This window comes from Chanos chanos, chromosome 2, assembly GCF_902362185.1.
Source record: "Chanos chanos chromosome 2, fChaCha1.1, whole genome shotgun sequence".
Taxonomy (NCBI): domain Eukaryota; kingdom Metazoa; phylum Chordata; class Actinopteri; order Gonorynchiformes; family Chanidae; genus Chanos; species Chanos chanos.
The window spans coordinates 14,833,404-14,850,887 of record NC_044496.1 but is presented as its reverse complement, the minus strand read 5'-3'; the positions used below and the strand labels follow the sequence as shown (position 1 = coordinate 14,850,887).

General features: G+C 40.3%; 3 protein-coding genes across 4 annotated transcripts in view; 1 reads left to right on the top strand and 2 right to left on the bottom strand.

Annotated features, from left to right (window-relative positions):
- Window positions 1–8,534, bottom strand: part of efl1 (elongation factor like GTPase 1) — a 52,081-nt gene extending 43,547 nt beyond the window's left edge. For both annotated transcript variants that reach the window (XM_030765871.1, XM_030765872.1), the window contains exons 1-11: window positions 8,444–8,534; window positions 8,168–8,235; window positions 7,984–8,068; window positions 7,748–7,881; window positions 6,691–6,828; window positions 6,364–6,578; window positions 4,968–5,091; window positions 1,983–2,062; window positions 1,763–1,899; window positions 1,132–1,254; window positions 192–291 (exon numbers count right to left, since the gene is read on the bottom strand). In XM_030765871.1, the coding sequence (XP_030621731.1) occupies window positions 192–291; window positions 1,132–1,254; window positions 1,763–1,899; window positions 1,983–2,062; window positions 4,968–5,091; window positions 6,364–6,578; window positions 6,691–6,828; window positions 7,748–7,881; window positions 7,984–8,068; window positions 8,168–8,235; window positions 8,444–8,534 (1,295 nt within the window). The remainder of the gene's footprint in view (window positions 1–191; window positions 292–1,131; window positions 1,255–1,762; window positions 1,900–1,982; window positions 2,063–4,967; window positions 5,092–6,363; window positions 6,579–6,690; window positions 6,829–7,747; window positions 7,882–7,983; window positions 8,069–8,167; window positions 8,236–8,443) is intronic.
- A 706-nt stretch (window positions 8,535–9,240) lies between these two features.
- saxo2 (stabilizer of axonemal microtubules 2) lies at window positions 9,241–11,960 on the top strand. Its single transcript, XM_030766864.1, has 4 exons — window positions 9,241–9,278; window positions 10,132–10,311; window positions 10,488–10,690; window positions 11,029–11,960. Exons 1-4 carry the CDS (start codon window positions 9,241–9,243, stop codon window positions 11,958–11,960), a joined length of 1,353 nt encoding a protein of 450 aa, XP_030622724.1.
- Window positions 11,961–14,597: 2,637 nt separating this feature from the next.
- Window positions 14,598–17,484, bottom strand: part of adamtsl3 (ADAMTS-like 3) — an 82,914-nt gene continuing 80,027 nt past the window's right edge. The window contains exons 27-30 of the mRNA XM_030794236.1: window positions 16,070–16,274; window positions 15,642–15,748; window positions 15,071–15,285; window positions 14,598–14,725 (exon numbers count right to left, since the gene is read on the bottom strand). Coding sequence (XP_030650096.1) covers window positions 14,598–14,725; window positions 15,071–15,285; window positions 15,642–15,748; window positions 16,070–16,274 — 655 coding nt within the window. The remainder of the gene's footprint in view (window positions 14,726–15,070; window positions 15,286–15,641; window positions 15,749–16,069; window positions 16,275–17,484) is intronic.

Sequence of the window (17,484 nt, the reverse complement as noted above, 5' to 3'; positions counted from 1 at the left end):
AAGGCAAACTCGTAAGTGCTCAGGCACACACACAAACACCCAAACATTTTGGGTACGCAGGGTCATTCTCTCATGCCAATAGTGAGACACACAGGAATAAGCTACTAAGAAGGTATTTTTTTACAACTCCAAATAAATCATTCCAGTTCTGCCAAGGATGTACTGATAAACAAAGAGATGAAGTTCCCTACCTCTGTTTGTTCTGCGGTAGGGCCTTGGAGTCCACTGAAAACATCTTTGACACAAACACAATAACTGGTGCTGAATTGTCATTTCCACACTTCAAGAACGCTGAAAGAAAAGCAGACCCCAACAAAAGTGAACACAGGGCAAATACAGGAGGATTTAGTGAGGTATTTCAATATTCTTTGATTGTCTGGCACCTATGTGCTTGGCAATACATGGAAAAGCTGGCATAGAATATTTTCATTTAAGTGTCAAGTTTAAAAAGAATTAATATCTTCAAGAATGGCTAACAACTGGGTAAAACATTTTGGTTTCCACAGAGGACAAAGACCAAAATACGACATTCAATACTGTTGCCTCCCAAAAAGTCCCACAGGGCAATATTCTCATTTTCAGTAAGGTTTAAGTCACTTCACCATGGAAAATGAGATACAGCCTTCCAAAATCTGGTTTCATAGGCATGACTTGGCACAGGACAGATACAGCACCTGCCAGCAAGCTTTCCCCTGCACGGTTGCTAAAGTCCTTTAAACTGAGATGATCCAAAGGCAATGACTCACAGTTCCTCTAAAGTAACACATTTAGAGGAAATATAAATTCCTTCATAAAAGTACAACAAGACACAAGAGTCTTGCCATGTGCTTATGAAAGCTCTGAACCCAGCTCTGAGCCTCTCGGAGCAACACACATCAAACAGCACCTCCTCAAACAGGTGGAGTCCGCTGACCGAGACGCCTGGAGCGAGGGGCCGTGTCAAAGCTTACAAGTCATCGTTTATTTGGTAACACGCGCACAAACATGCACAGTCATGCGCGGAACTACACCTGCGTGTACACACAGGCAGTAGCGAGTTCAAACACACACACAAGGGTGGCAAGAGAAGCGATGACACACTGAGCTTTACTTTATTTTGGTCCTTATGTACGGTTAATGTCATTTTCTCACCATTTTTGAGCTGCTGAGTCTGGTCAGGCAGAGAGTCAAACCTCCGTGATCCCACACTCATGAGTTTCTCCACTCTCTCGGCTGAGATGTCTAAAGGGCTGGGTAATTTCTCACACACCATCGCTGTGTAGCACAGAGTCAAAGAAACGCAACCGAACAAAACCATCTCCAAACGAGACGTATTTACAGGTCAGACAAAAACCACAGCGGATGAAAAATAAATAAACAAAGTCATTACAAAAAAAAAAAAAAAAAAGAAAGAAAAATAAACTGTAATACAATGCTTTATTTCAGGAAACTGATGGAAAGAAAATGGTAAGGGAAAAAAAAACAAAACAATCATCATTATGAAAAAGAAAAAAAAAAATTCTAGCTGTGCACTGAACACCTGTTGTTTGGTTAATTATGACGGTTTATGTCTGTGCCCCCAGCTGGGTGAGGCTGGCAGAGGCTGAGCTGTGTAATCATACGGGCATTTCTGAGACCCTCCATCCTGAGTGGTTATGACGGAGACAGTTGCGATAGACCCAGACAAAGGAGTCGTCACTGACGGGAAGCCTGTATGTAATCTACCTCTGTTTCTTTCTAATGAGGCGGTGTGGTTATGCGGATTATCTTCAGTGAAGGATACAGAGCACTGCACGGGACACAGGCAGCCACTGGCTACAGATGGCACTCAAAAGCACTTTAGGGTCAGAGTGGCGAAGGTCACGGGCTGTGACCTTTACCCCAAGCGAGGTCACCATCTTCTCCACCTTCTCTTTATCTCTGGAGTAGTGACAATAGGACACAATCACATAAATGGTCTTGACAGAATTCATGCAGTTTACTGTGTTAGGCGGCAGAGTTACCTTCGAGTGACCACATTTTCGTATAAACTCCAAATGTTGTCTAAGACGAGCTGCACAAACAAAGGCTTCTTCCCTTTTGACTGAAAGAGCAGAAAACATCTGATTTAGAAAACTTACATTAGCATTTCAATTTACAATGAGTTGGGATCATAAAATTGAAAAAGTCAAGAGCTATAAAATGACAATGAAGACTGACTCATTTCTTCTTTTTAGTTTATTTAAAAGAAAACATTCCTGACAGATTATTATGAAGGATGAAAATATTCCAAAGGGCATTACAGACCCAGTGTGAGACTGAATAAAGTCAAACTTCTCAGGCCAGATTGTCAACTCCCTCCACTCAGTTGGACATAAATGATTTACATGGGTTTGTTATCCAAAGCCTTCCCCTCCAAAAATCAATGTTCCTGGCTAGAGGTCGTGGCTTATTTCTACATAATGATGGCATCAGTATCTCCGTAAACAAGACCGGTGTGCTAGAGCGGAATGATTCAGATGATTGATCAATCTGGGAAACGTGACATCTGACTGTCTGCACACTTATTATGCACAGAAAAGCATTCAACAGAACACAGAACACAGGCCCTTCATTATGTCTTGTCAGCCACAAATCATTCATATTCCATGCACTGCCCTGTCTGTTTCTTTCATCCAACATCTCAAAACATCAATATAACATATCTGAGGGCATCATTATTGGCCAGATTCAGAGGCCAGTGGAACAGGAGAGAGAAATAACTGCCTGTATCCGTTACAGAGTCTTGTTAATGCAAATGTTCAGCGAAGCAGCTAACGCGCTATCCAGGTCCATTATGTCCAGTTCATTTGGTCATGAAGAGGGACAGACCGTTGTCAAAACGTTATGTTAATGAGAAAGCTCCGCTACTAGACGGAGCTCTAATGCAACGCTGGGCGTGTCAGAGATGGAGTGCCCACTCTCAAAGCGGTCGGGCTTTCAAACGAAGGAAGTGCTGGCCATTAGTGTAGCAGAGCATCCACATCAGCAAGAATGTGTTTCTAAATGGCACTTGAAAAGCTGGCAGCTAAATGGAGCATCACCGCTGTCACAGAGAGTCCTGTGACATTTCAGCCCTCTTCAATACGCACTAGGGAAGTGCCTCCACATCAAGCCTACCCAAATCGAAAAGAAGAGAGAGACTTCACACATATCGCCAAAACAAACAAAAAATAAATAAATAAACTGAAAAAGACACATCTAATTGGGTGAAAGATCAATGCCTCATTGAAAATTCTTGGCAAGTGCCTATTCCATCTCCCTAATGTAACAAAGACAAAACAAACAAAAAAAAAATAGACTTGGCTTAATGGGTCTATGAAAACCATTAAAGCAAACAGGAATTCTTCTTAAGTCCATGACATCTATTGTTATTACCATCAGTAAGCATATTTATGACATTATTTAAGCAGTAAAAGAACTTCACATTACATTTAAAACAAAAAATCCTCACAAACGAATCAATTAAGGGTTTCTCGTCAATCCTCGTTCACTCTACATTTCATGTTTAGGCCTGTGTGTCATTCTTACAGGTTTCACTTCAGGTGTTTTCACAATTAGTCCATTTCAGTCCATTTTTGCAAACTCGTGGCAGTTCACCAGAGTTTTCACGCATATGTGAACGCTCAAAACAACCTCAGAGCCCTCTGAAGCAAACTCAAGTCACAGTCAATTAGTTTTGGGATTGTCGCGCATTTCTCTTCATATGCGCGTTCTGAACACAAAGTTCTCCTGGATCACTTGTTTTCAGAGTCGCTTATCTGCCCCAACTGCTTACAAGGTACAAAATGAGAGATTGTAATCTCAGTGGAAAGTGAATCGAGATCTCAACAGAGTTCAATTGGCCCAGCTACAGACCTGAGTTCTCTTTCAAGTGAAGAGTGGACCCTCTACCTTCTCTGCCATAGACAAACAACCACTGGAGTTCATTCTCTTCTAAAGCATCCACTTTTGTCTCTGTCTAAGACATCAGTATCCCATACATATGCGAATCAGAGTCGAAAAGAACTTTACCTCAACTAACCGGCTTAAAAAATGAATTTGGTATCGGAATGATGGGGTAAAAATGGATGAGATGATACACCAATCAACTTTTAAAATATATGCTACATATCAGTGTGAAAACAATTTTGACTAATTTTCTACAATATTAATCAATGCATCCATTCATTCTTCTTCTGACTGAATTACGAGGACTGAGAGTTGGTATTATTTTAAAATATTCCGGTATTTACATAACTCTAAAATTATCCAAATGGTATACTATTTAATCCATCCATGCTGGATTATTTTTTTATTATATTACTAGAACCAACAATTATGAAATTAGTACATTTCTAAGACGTGTTTAGATCACTTGCTGCTCCATCCATCTTTTAAGCTAGCGATTAAATATAGCAAACACAGAAAAAATCTTTAAATTAAATCATCTCTTAATTTTACTCTACACATAACTCTTAATTATACTCGCCTAGGAAAATCTATAAAAAAAAAAAAAAAAAAGAAGACTGATGTAATCAAAGGTTTTTGAAAAATAGAGGAGGAGGGCATAATTTAAGATTTAAGTATTCAATACTGGCTCCAAACAAAAAGTGGCAGGATCAAATGAGTATCATTTATTAACTAAAATATTCAGAGGTTTTGATAACTTGTTGTGGTTCATAATAAGAGTTAAGACCAACATGGGCTTAAAGAGGGCATTTTATCTATATACACACGCACACACACACAGAGTACACTTGAATTCAGTCTAGACAGTACAGCCTATGAGTAAGCAGCAAGTTTCAGTCATATCAAAGCTGCTAATGCACACAGACAATGCAAACCCTCTTGACTTCTCACAGCAGCCGCGTACTCTCTGCCTGCTGGTGGTTAACTACATGTAGTGATGAATCAGACAAAGCTCTGCTCCCACACTGAGAATACCATCACAGTTTCCTAATATGTCCTGAGGAGCAGATCAGTCTTACCTGAGCGCCCTTCATGATCTTTTTGGCTTTGGCATTGAGGTAGAAGTCTCCCCATAGAGTCTTCAACAGAACATCTGAGCGAATGCCCATTTTCTGACTGTAGATCTGGGCAAACTGATGAATACTGAGATAAGGGAGAAAAAAAAAAAAAAAGGGAAGAATATCTTTTTGTTCCCATCTCACATGTCCTTCACCCATGAGAAACAACCCACTTTCACGTTCACCTAAAATTATTATCTTGCTATCTCTCATAATTTCACCCACTTTACCATCTCTCCTATTTTTCCTCAATTTTTTGACACATTTGCAAGTATATCTGACTACTAGGAATTTAAAGGCTGAGGATTAAAATAAAACACCACTGGAAATAATACTGAAGCCGTCTTCTAAGTTCAACATATAACATTATGCAGCATGTATAACATATTTATTTCCAATAATGCAAAGGCATGCGATTATGATACAGCAATTAATTTATTGCTTCCAGTAATGCCTGGGAAATTACAAGACTTTATTAACCACAAACTAATTGCTGTATGTAGATTTATAAATTGTAAAATAACAGAAACACAGTTTCTCTCATCCCCTACAGCAAACAGCTGAATATATTCTACTGTTGAAAGTAAGCCTACTCTCTCTCTCTCTCTCTCTCTTTTTTTTTATCCACCCTTAGGTTCTAACACTGGTTCACCACAGCTCTGCAGAGCTTAAGAGTGGCTTTACTAGAGCTTTCTAATGGCCTAATTGTCACTGTTTCTTCACTTATCGACTGGTTAAAACAGCATCTTTCCGTGCCCACTAACAGCCCCTCAAAATGCTTCAGCTCTCAAGATAAAATCCATTATCCATTATCCTGCAATCACCCTCTGTGTGAAGAGCTTCTGTAGTCGGCAGCTAAAAACATCACCAGTTTTGACACCATAACATTGTGTTCAGTACGAGGCGTAGTCTGTCACTGTACTGAAAACAGTGCGATAAAGATATGCCTAACACATCGCTATATTCTCTCCACTTATGATTCGGCTTGAAAATGTTATGAAAATAACAAACTTCTTCAGACAAATTCAGTAAAATTTTGGAAAACACGTTAAAACTAAAATAAGGGCAAGATTTGCAGCAGTTGAAATCTTTGACAAGAGCTCCATCTAGTGGAAAAGGCGGTTCACTGACGTTAATGAGGCGCAGAGGAGTAACCCGTCACAGCAGCCCTCCATTTTCCTTGGTAACTCAACCCATCTCTCTCCCTCTCTCTCTCTTTTATTTTTTATAGCTATTGAGTACTTCGATAAAAAAAATATGCTTGGATAATTATATAGCCCATATCAATGAAATGATGCTACATAGACTGCAATGAAGATACGTCAGGGCAAACACACACATTTAGCTATGGAAGTACCTGAAGCCCCAGCCATCAATAGCACTGGCAAACACCACATTGCCTTGATCAGGGGAGAAGTACAGGTGTGAGTCATCTGTTTCCTCCAGCCCTGCACTCCAGTCATATACCTGTTCCCCGTCACTGTTTACAGAGCTGCCCTCCTCCTCAGCAGCTTTCTCCGCCCTCTCCTCCAGCACTTTAGAGGTAAACAAAGCGCCTGTCACTGCATTAACCTACAGTGCACACACAAAAAAAAAACACGTTGCTACATGAAGTTAGGCTCTAAAAAATGGCACAAAGTGACTATGTATTCATATTCTCTAAGACCGGTTCAAACTCACTCACCTGCTCTAATATTTTCTGTAGGTGTGTGTAGGCCTCTTGTGAAGTGAGTTTCAGCTCTATGATCAACCTGTCTATTTTGTTTATAACCAAAACAGGACGGATGTTCTCGAGCCACGCTTGACGTAAAACAACTTGTGTCTGGACAGAGACAAACGAGTACAAAAGACGAAATGTTAAGAACTTAAACTATATCGAATGTGTGTCTTTTTGGCTGATGTTACAGTCTTTCTCGATTGCTTAAACACAAAAACTGGTTCCTTTAGCAAAAAAACCCATACCTTTACGTTATTCTCAAAAAAACACACACATTTCCCATAACCGTATGTTTGCTGCATTTGGAAATAAATCTTTTGGAAATTGGGTATTTTACTGTGCATAGACTGTGCATGTGCATAGGTCAGGTTTTTGACCCAAACACCATATACAGTAGTATTCCCTTCTCGATTAATGTAAGAGGTAGCTATTAGGGCACTGTTTTGAATTTCTCTCGCCAGGGTGTTCCTGAGAGGGTTATCTGGATAGTCAGAACTGTGATTTTACAAACTTCCAAACTATTTCTCTGAAAACCTATTCTAAACATTTTGGTAGTAGTGTTTTGAATTAATCCCTCCAGTGTGTAGCAGAGAGTCATGTAGTCTGTGTTTTTGACAGCTTGTGTGTGTCGTCTGAGGACAAAGTTTGAGATGTTTGTATTGTTGGGTGTGCATTTTTAAACTTTTGCGTGAGGATTTGAGAAAATGATGAATTGCTCGAGGAATTGTGTCTAAGCAATTGAGAAAAACTGTAAATATGACAGAACTTTCGCTATCACCTAAAAATATAGCATGGCTGATCAGTTTGTCAAAAAGGACACAAAACTGCCGCTTAAGGGATTAACATTTAAAGACATGCAATGTATATATAAACATGAAAGCTAGACAGACACACATACCATAACAAGCAAAATGACTCCATAGGCACAACTGCCTTAAATAGCTATAACTAAATTATTGCTGAGCATTACAGCTGAATAATAGCAACCGAAAATGAAAACAAGCATCAGTGGTGTATAGCCTACCTGCGGACAAACTCCTTCCACTGCATCAACAACAACAATTGCTCCATCACACAATCTGACAGCTGTGGATACTTCTGAGGAAAAGTCTACATGACCAGGAGAGTCAATCAGATTTATGAGATACTCCTCTTCACCTGAGGGTAAAGACACACACGGCCATCAAATATTAGGCTTTAAAACAGACAATACAGAGTTCACATATAATCAGCATGTAGCAATTCAATACTATGACATACCAGTCGCATAGTGTAATGATATCGCACTTGATTTCATTGTTATCCCTCTGATCTGCTCATCTTCTCTGCTGTCCAGATACCTCAGCTACGGGTTGAAAAAAAAAACGATAATAACATCCAATAGTCAGAGCACAGGCGATCAAATAATGACAAAGGTAAGAAGTTCGTAAACAGTTTAGCATACCTTTCCTGCTAAGCGACTGGATATGATGCCATTGCTTGCAACCAGACAATCTGCCAGCGTTGTTTTCCCTGTACGTCGGAGTAAAAGCAAAACAAGCATGTAACGACTGTCACAAGTGTAACTGAAGGTAAGTGAGATCTGTGAAGTGAGACACCATTTAATATGCAAGGCTTCTTAAAGTGGTGGATAAGTCTATGAACTTCAAATTACATAAAATCATAAATTCACACAAGCAAATGTATCTTGTCACTGAACCATACAAAACGTAAAACCTACCATGATCCACGTGGGCTAGGATACACAGATTCCTAATATGAGAGGTTTTCCTTTGTAGAGCAATGATTTTATCCAGACTCGTATGTACCATCTTGACTGCCTTGAAACGGTAGGCGACATGTAAAGATGAATGGTCAGACCATAGGCAAACTGCTGATGCTGTGTGGCGTTCTGCAAACTTTTTGAATCTTACTTGTAAACAATAAATGACTATGACACGCTTTGAAATTAATGTGTCATATATGTGAACACATAATTTAACACAAATAGTGGTGCCTCAGAGCAGATGAGATATGGTCTGTAATATAATTTCTATATTTATTTAAAAAAAAAAAAAACTGTCCGTCAAAATAAGCATACATTACTTCATGGACTAAGTTGACAACTTAAGCAGGCTAGGCTAATATCCTAGCAATCGAGAAGTTTCTAAAACACATACTTATTTACGAGCAGTTTTACGCACTGGTATTTCCAGCCAGCAAACAAATGGTGGCGAAAAATAGACGTATTTCCAAAAAAATAGATCAACCGCAGTGAAAAGTAATACAGTAGCTCCTATCCGGCGACACTCACGTTGTTTTGCCTATCCCGGAAGTGAAGACGAACCGTTGAACTTTGCCCTTTCACTTACGAAAATTTATCGTCACTAAGACGCTTCTCCGTTGCTCGGGAACAGTACTCTGCCATAGAAACGAATGTGTTGGATTTCGCGCTAAGTGGAGAGCATTGCGAGAGTGGGTCAGCACGGAAAAGGGGCACTTTAAAACATCTTTTTTAATAGACGGATTGTGTGGAACATGACACGACTATGTATTTGTGAAATCTGTAACTGTGGGTAAGGAAAATCTTATCATACGTGTATCTGTATGATTATTTAGAGCTGCTTATTCTTTGAATAATTTATTCTCCCCTGGGAAACGATCCAAATACCTTAACGCGGTGGTGTAGGCTATTCTTTTGACAAAAAATTGACTGACAGGGGTGGTCAATTCGAAGATGTCTATCCATAAAGTTTACATATACTGACATTTAATTCATTTGAGAGTCTCAGCGGGCAAAAGCGTGCCGGGGAAAAATGCTTGTAAATAATTTGAATTTACTTTATTTAAGGAACTAAGTTATTATTTAGCAAAATACGATCGCCATAAGTTGACTAATCAACATGACTAGTCATGAACAGTACTTAAAAACAGGAATTACCCAGTATTAAATATTTGAAAGCGTTACTATAATCATTATAGTTGCCAGGGCCAGCCTGTGAATACGTGCATGTGGATGGGGCTGCTTATCTTTGTAGACTTTTCTCACTGTAGTCAAATAGTGATACTAACACACGACAGTTTTGTTGCCCCACTCATAAAAATTGACGGTCTCAGTAAGTCCTAGTGATTTTCTTGAACAACTTAATGCTACATAATTCTATTAAATTTATTTTAAAAAATGAGATAATATTATGTGAATAAAAGGGTTTTTGCCCAATTACCTGTAAAGAAACAGAATAATGCGACAGTTTAAAAACTGCAAAACAAGATCAAATGTCATTATGTTCTTATCAGACACTGGGTACAATTGTAATACTGTATCAGACAATTACATGTATTTTTTTTTTTTTTGAAGAGGTGGAATGAACTGATGCACTTAATATTAATGCAAACAAATGACTTCATATGCTGAATCATTTCTTTCAGACGTCACCGTTGCCGGCATCGACCCACTGCGCTGTATGGACAGGGTGGTAAGACATGTGTGTTGACTGAGTACTCAGAGAAGTACCCAGTGTATGATGGCTACAGTCCCCCAAAGAGTACAAAACCTACACAGCTCTTTCAGGGCCACAAAGGGAGGATGGATGGAACCACTACTTTCAAGTAAATGGTTCTTGTGTTCGGCCTGAAACATTTCTAAAAGCAACCCATGTTTTAGTTCTATCTAATAGATTCGGGGAAAACATTATAGACCAAGGCCTTTTATATCATAATTCTAATAGTACCTTGAGGTCTGTGTCATTCCCATTACCATCCCCTTTGCACTTAACCTTTCCCAGGTCTGATTTCCTTCCATATGAGATTACACGTCGCCCTGGGAGACAGCAAGTGGAGTATAAGCCTAAACCAGGAGAGATAGACCTGAACACAACTTACACACTGGAATTCAACCCCTACGAGATGCAGCCTGTGGCTCCACCACGGCCTAAAGAGACAGTTCGTGCTGCAAGTGGAAAAATGGACACTGTGCCCACTTACAAAGGTGATTTGTAGTCTTCCACGTATCTTATCATTCTCTAGTTTGTTAAAGTAATTGATGGTCTGATAATCAGGTATGTCAAATCTGGGATGAAATACTAATCGTCTTAGCAAGAAGGCCCAAAGGAATGCATAGAGGGCTCAGTCAGACCATGTAAAGACATAGACTGTGTTCTACAGATTTCAATACGGAACTTTACTAGAGCCAAGTAGGAACAACAGTTAAAACCTAAAGCAATCTATATATTTTTTTATTTGTGTGAAATGCCTTTGAATCAGTAAGCCAGTACACACTATGCAATTTTACAAATGTGATATCAATAGAAATTATTTATCTCATAGAGGATTTTCAGAAGTGGCAAGTTCCCAAAAGAGAGCTAACCAAACCAGACTCTGTATACCACCCACCCTCGGCAAAATTTGGCAACAGCACCACATTTCAAGATGACTTCGCTCCAAGGGGGCTGGTTCCTCGAGAGAGTTTCAAACCCTCCAGTGTTGCGAAGTTATCTGATGCTCCCTTCGATGGTGTCACGAGCAACCAGCTGTCCTATGTGCCCCACCCTCTTGAGGCCCGATATGTCAGAACCCCAGAGCAGTACAAGCCCAGCAGTCAACCTCTCCAGGATACCACCACCCACCGCGAAGACTACCGAAGCCTACCCTGCCAGCTCTCCAAAAGCTGCAAACCTGAACCTACCAAAATGACCTCAGACGCCCCCTTCCAGAGCAGCACTGAGTTCCGCGAACGTTTCCAGCAATGGCCCGTTTCCAAGCCACAGTTTCACAAGTCTCCAGAGTATGTGATTCCCACAGCACACATGGACCTGAGCACCACCTCCCAGTCCGACTACATCAAACACAACATTCAGCCCTTTGTGTCTGCCAAGCCTTTCCCCCGGCCCGCCAGGTCTTCCGCACCATTCCACAGCAAAACCACCATGCAGGACGACTTCAAGCCTTGGGTGACGTGTAGGCAGGAGCTGGTCCGTAAGCCAGAGGAGATCAAACGAGCCCAGGGGAAGATGGAAGACCTCACCACTTTTAAGGCCCATTTCATACAGCACCAGCTGCAACCAAGTGTCAGCTTCAAGCCCTCCAATGCTCCCATGAGAACCGACGCCCCTTTGGAGGAGGGTACCGTGTACCGCACTGAGTTCACACCAAAGAAGATCAGCGTGTGTCCCGCCAGCTTCGACTGTCCCCCGGGCTACGTCTTTGAGGAGAACGACGAACGAGGCCACAAATTGTTCCGCAGGTTGTCATCGAAATAGAAGCTCCAGAAAAAAAACATCCAGACCCCTATAGGGGTGGCTGTGCTGTCCTAAGAGTGTGATCATGTTATGTTCTCCATGCAGCCCAATCAAAGTTATCTCAAGAACAAAACTGTTCTCTCAGAGTAATTATTTGGCAAAGTATTGAGATGAAACTGTATCTAACTTGGGTGTTAAATATATTTTATGAGGTAAACCATAATTAATCAGAGGATCAAATTACATTGTTGGTAAATATCTCAATGTAATTTCCTGTGGTTACTCATAGGCTAGATCGTGTGCAGTATTTGGATGATTAACGGATTGGGTTACGTAGTATTTTTCTCAGTTGCCTAATTTTCATGCCTTAAGACAGGAGACAATTCATAGATGAATTCATCAATTCCAAATCAAGAGTACTAGAAAAAATACACTGTAGAACTAGTGGAAGCTGAATTCTGTAAAATTCGAATGTAATTTTACATCCCACACTTAATATAATTTGAATATTTTTTCTCCCAATTTGAAAAGGAAAATTACTCATGTGAGTACTGGGTGAGGTAAGAATATAATATAAATATAATTTTACGATTGTTTCTTTCGTTTTTCATTTTAAGCCTCTTTTTAAAACACTATAATTACTGTATAATACTCTCTATAAAATATTCTTCAATATTTTGAGTGTAATGTATTTTATTTTATGGATTACTATTCAGTATTTACATGCTTTATAGTGGCACATACGTCTTAGTTGTGGAATTTTATGCAGTTCCAATTCACCTCTGATTCATTCCCAAGATTGGTATTAATTCTTACTCAAATTAAAACCATTAGCTCCCAGTTCACGTGGTTCATCAGTTCTTGAATATCTTTGTGGATATTCCATCTCTGCCACACTTCTACTCTCACTATGGCACAGCTAGCCCTGTTTCTTTGTGATGTATGTTGACCAGCATCCATTTTCACCTCTTGCTTACTGGTGATGATTGACATTCAGGTGCGTAGGGTCACAGATAGACTCAAACAAATGGGATCTCCGAGCACATTATGTTGCTCAGCAACACTACACAACTCATAGTGAAGAATAACAAGTGAATGGTTTCACACCAGATGAAGGAAGTCTGTACAGCTGAGCAAAGGGCAAACGTAGGAGGGTGTAACAGACCATTCCAAATTGGTAGAGAAATGACACAAGACATTTTCATGTCATGCATGGTTCAACTAAATAGTATAGTGTACAATAAAAGTAATGTGATTTTAATCTCAGTGTAAAAATGGATATGGATTAAGAGCATAACTGCAGCTAGTAATGTATTATCATCAAAGGAACTGGCAAAAAGAAATACTGGTAAAGCTGGTATTTATTATCATTTTGTTGTATCACAGAAGAGTTTGATATATTGTTTGGATTAGTACCGACATGTGTTTGTATCAAATTAATCAGCATTCACAACAGCAACAACTGAAACACTCAGAAAACCATGGCATATGGCTGAGTGTCAATATGCATTTTCATGAGTGGCTTTTGAAGTACCCATTACAACCAGTGGAAACATACTAAAATGCATGCGTATAAAATCAGCAGAAAATGATATTAGACACGGAGAATGAATATTAACAAATAACTAAATGCAGGTTTTACATATTTTTTTTTTTTGTTTTAAATATGGAATATAAACTAAACCAGGAGGTAAGAAAATAAAGTCCAAAAATCTACACTCAATGTACAGTATTGCACTTAAGAACACACTATATACAAGACATATTTTACAATGCACCACATTCGTATGACACAAAAAGTACACCTAAAAGACCCATCATTTCAAAAGAGAATGAAAATGTCACCAACACTATGACTGTTAATTATTATGACTGTCAATTACTGACAGGAATCAACATCGAAACCTGCTGCTTCAACATTTCTTACTTGATTTTTCAGTTACATACACTTCAGTAGGTCCCATGAAAATAGCTATTTCTCTCCCTTATTTTTACAGCAAATGCTTTTTAAACCCAATCACACACCATTTGCTATCCACAACTGAATTCGCTTTACAAAACCTTCACATATGAAGGTGCATCTTCTAAACACTTGGACACAGGATACCACTTTTGAGAGAGAGAGAGTGAGAGAGCATTATTGAGAATTAAGCAAATCTCAAGAAATAAGAGGAGGAACAAGAACAAGAACAAGAAGAAATATGAGTCTTTCTTTCTCTTTTTGTGAGTTTGTTTACATTTCTCTGGCATTTTCTGTTGACATTTATTAAGGGAATAAAAAGAGCGAAGAAAAAAAAAATATCTTTCAAATGTTGGAACACATCCACAGTTCTGTCTGCAGCACATTGCATTGTTGTGAGTGAGGGCCAGCCAAACAAGGCTGAATTTACAGGAGCATCCACCTCTGCGGCTGTTACCAAATCCAAATAAAACAATTAAAAAAAAACAAAAAAACACGTTGCCACTTTCTCCTCAGTTCAGTGGGGTTCCAGAACACATTTAATTCACAGGTAGTTTTCTGAAGGATTTGATTCAACCGTGGATAATGTCCAGTACATCATTTTAATATTGTTAAAGCAGTCCGCGCTGGAATAGGGAAGAGTGTTAGTGCTCAGAAAACAGTCTGTGTTATTGGCAAAGCAGTTCATATTTTGAACACTAGATGGCGCTGGTGTTCAGCTGGTCCTCCAAACAGGATTGGCAGCACCGCTGTCTGTACAGGTCAATGAGGCAAAGCTTGAGACGTTTCACCGCCCTACAGTAATATGTCGTGTCCTTACACTCATCTACACAGGGCATTCAACAAGGAGAAACAGAAAACATCGTTATTCAGGCAGGATGTGACATGCCCTAAAAATAAGCCTTCACACAGTATATATAAATAGACATTTGGCCAAGTTTCGGGATAAGCACAGAAGCCGCTGAGGCTGAACTCAGTATGAGTGCACCGAGAACTATAGCTGACTGGGGAAAAAATCCCACCATTTATTAGGAACCTACTAAAAAGGTAAGCACTGCAAATCAGTGGTCCATGTCTCTTTTGTGAAGTAGCTAGAAGTTGACAATAAGTGGTCTTTAATTTCTGACAAAATATAAGTTGAGTTAAAATATAAGATGAGAGCACGCCTTACTGCCACAGGAAGTGATGTTACAGTGTTGCCAAGTGCGCGGTCGGCGTTGCCAGGCACAGTGCTGGTCAGGCAGCGTCTTGTTGTTACGCCGATGGGTACATTCCACCCTGCGAGACTGAAAGCCACTGCCGCAGGCGGCTGTGCATGGTCGCCATGGCAACACCCTCCACTGTACATCGCACATCTCTGACGAGCAATTCCGAACTGAAGCCGGCCTGCGGAGCGTGTGATTCATGAAAAAGAAAACTGAGTAGAGTGTGTTCGCTTCTTAATTGTCTAAAAGCATGTTTTAAGATGGGCATTATTCTAGTACGTTTAACACAGATTATGCTTAAGGCTCAATTGCCATATAATCCTTCCCCTTCATCTTTGTAGAGCTTAAAAAAGTAGAGTCTCATAGCTGACAAATTAAACCTTATAGCCTTTACATAAGACTTGAAAGTCTTAGGTCACTGAACACAAAGACTGCAATGAGTTCTTGCTTGCTAACTTTGATGCGTCGTCCCTTTGAACAAACAACAGCATACTTACTTGTGTGCAGATTTATTGTATTTTTTGGTTATTGTAATACCTGTCTTTGGGGTCACATGTGGTCTTTGAATTGGAGCCATTCAGATGTCTACATGACACACTTCTGCTCTGTGTTGCTAAGCCAGGTCCAAGACATCGCCCATTGCACTGCGGAGAGGTAAACTTATATCTGCACGGGAGACTCAGACTCACAGCATCAATAATAATATGCAGCAAAAGCTGTTTAATTCGGACACAGGTACGCATCTCAACATTATGTAAACCAGCTATGACTGGATGATACGACCGAATAATGGCTTGTGAAAGCATGCAGAGGTCAGAGGCATACAGTTCTTTTTTCAAAGTGCACAATCATTTTTACCCTATTGAATAGTCATTTCAGCAGACAACTAATCTTTCACAGTCTGTGCTCTGTGAGCCTCTTGGCATAGTGGAATGTGAGCTGAGTGCAGAGGAGTTAAGACCTACCTGGCCCCAGCTACTGCTTATCCACTCTGCGCAGAGCTGTGAGCTGCACTCCTCATGGTCCTCCGGCCGCGGCGTATGGCCACACGCAGCGTTCGGCAGTACCCTCAGGCTTCCAGAAGCTTCCACCTGTTGGCAAGAAACCCGTCTCTGCCTGAACCCGTGTCCACAGGAGGACGAGCATTTGGACCATACAGTGGACAGCCAGCTGGGAAAAAAAAAACACATCTCTATTCAGTGTCTTACTGTAACTTTGGTCTGTCACAGTTACTGCTGGATATATGTGTGAGTCACTGGAAGATGCTTGATGAAATGTTATGAAATATGATGGCCTCTACAATCTTCACGATCAGTTCAGATCATAACCAACTGTCATCACTGATTTAAAACTTTAAACTACAAACCACATAAAATCATCACTGTTTTACCGCTTTAGGTTGTCTCCTAAAATAATTCATTGCCAATCTGGTAAGTTTGTCAAGGTCGTTGTAAATGGGACAAGTTTACTAGATTCGTGAGATTTCCTGCATAGAGAGAAGCAGATGAAAAATCTCTCTGTGACTCATATCATGTAAAACACAAAACTAGTTTCTGTGTATCTAAAAGTACTATCTTTTCCAAAGACAACTTCAACAGCTTGGTGTGATGGACCTTTGTAAATCACAGCTTGTACTTGACTCATTAAATATGTTGGAGCCTGTGGAAGAGAGAAGGTTTGGAGTTTCAGGGGGCTAAGAGCAGCAGTAACAAAGACATGCTTTGTGTGAGGATCCCCCTTCGATCGCTCTGAAAGTGCGCTAAACGTTTTCACAGAGCAAACTGATCGCATGATTAATACTTCAGCCGCTGCACACAGCAATAATCAGATGATGTTTTTGGCATTGGCACACACACGCACACACGCACACACACACACACACACACACACACACACACACACACACACACACACACGAAAAACATTCCGACACCACAGCACTGTCTGTGTCCTATTTTCACGATAGGTGGTGGGAGCATTTCACTGCAGTGCCCTGTCATGGAGAACAGTCCTGTAAAGGTAGACATTCTCCATGCCGCTGTCTCTCCCTACACAGCATAAGAACAGCAGACACGAAGGTGGTAGGGAGCACTGCTTCCCCTCGGTGCCCCGACACAACCGTACATACACAGCCAGACGAACAGTATTAGACAGAGAGCACCATATAGAGATTACCTTAAAGATACCACACACCACAGAGTTATACAGACAAGACCGTACAGACAGGAAGATACAGACGGTGCCATAGAAACAAACCTGTACAGACAGGACCATATAGACAGTACCATACAGACAAAGCTATACAGAAAGAACCGTACAGACAGACCCACACAGAGACAGCTAGACAGACAGAACCATACAGACGGACCCACACGGAGAA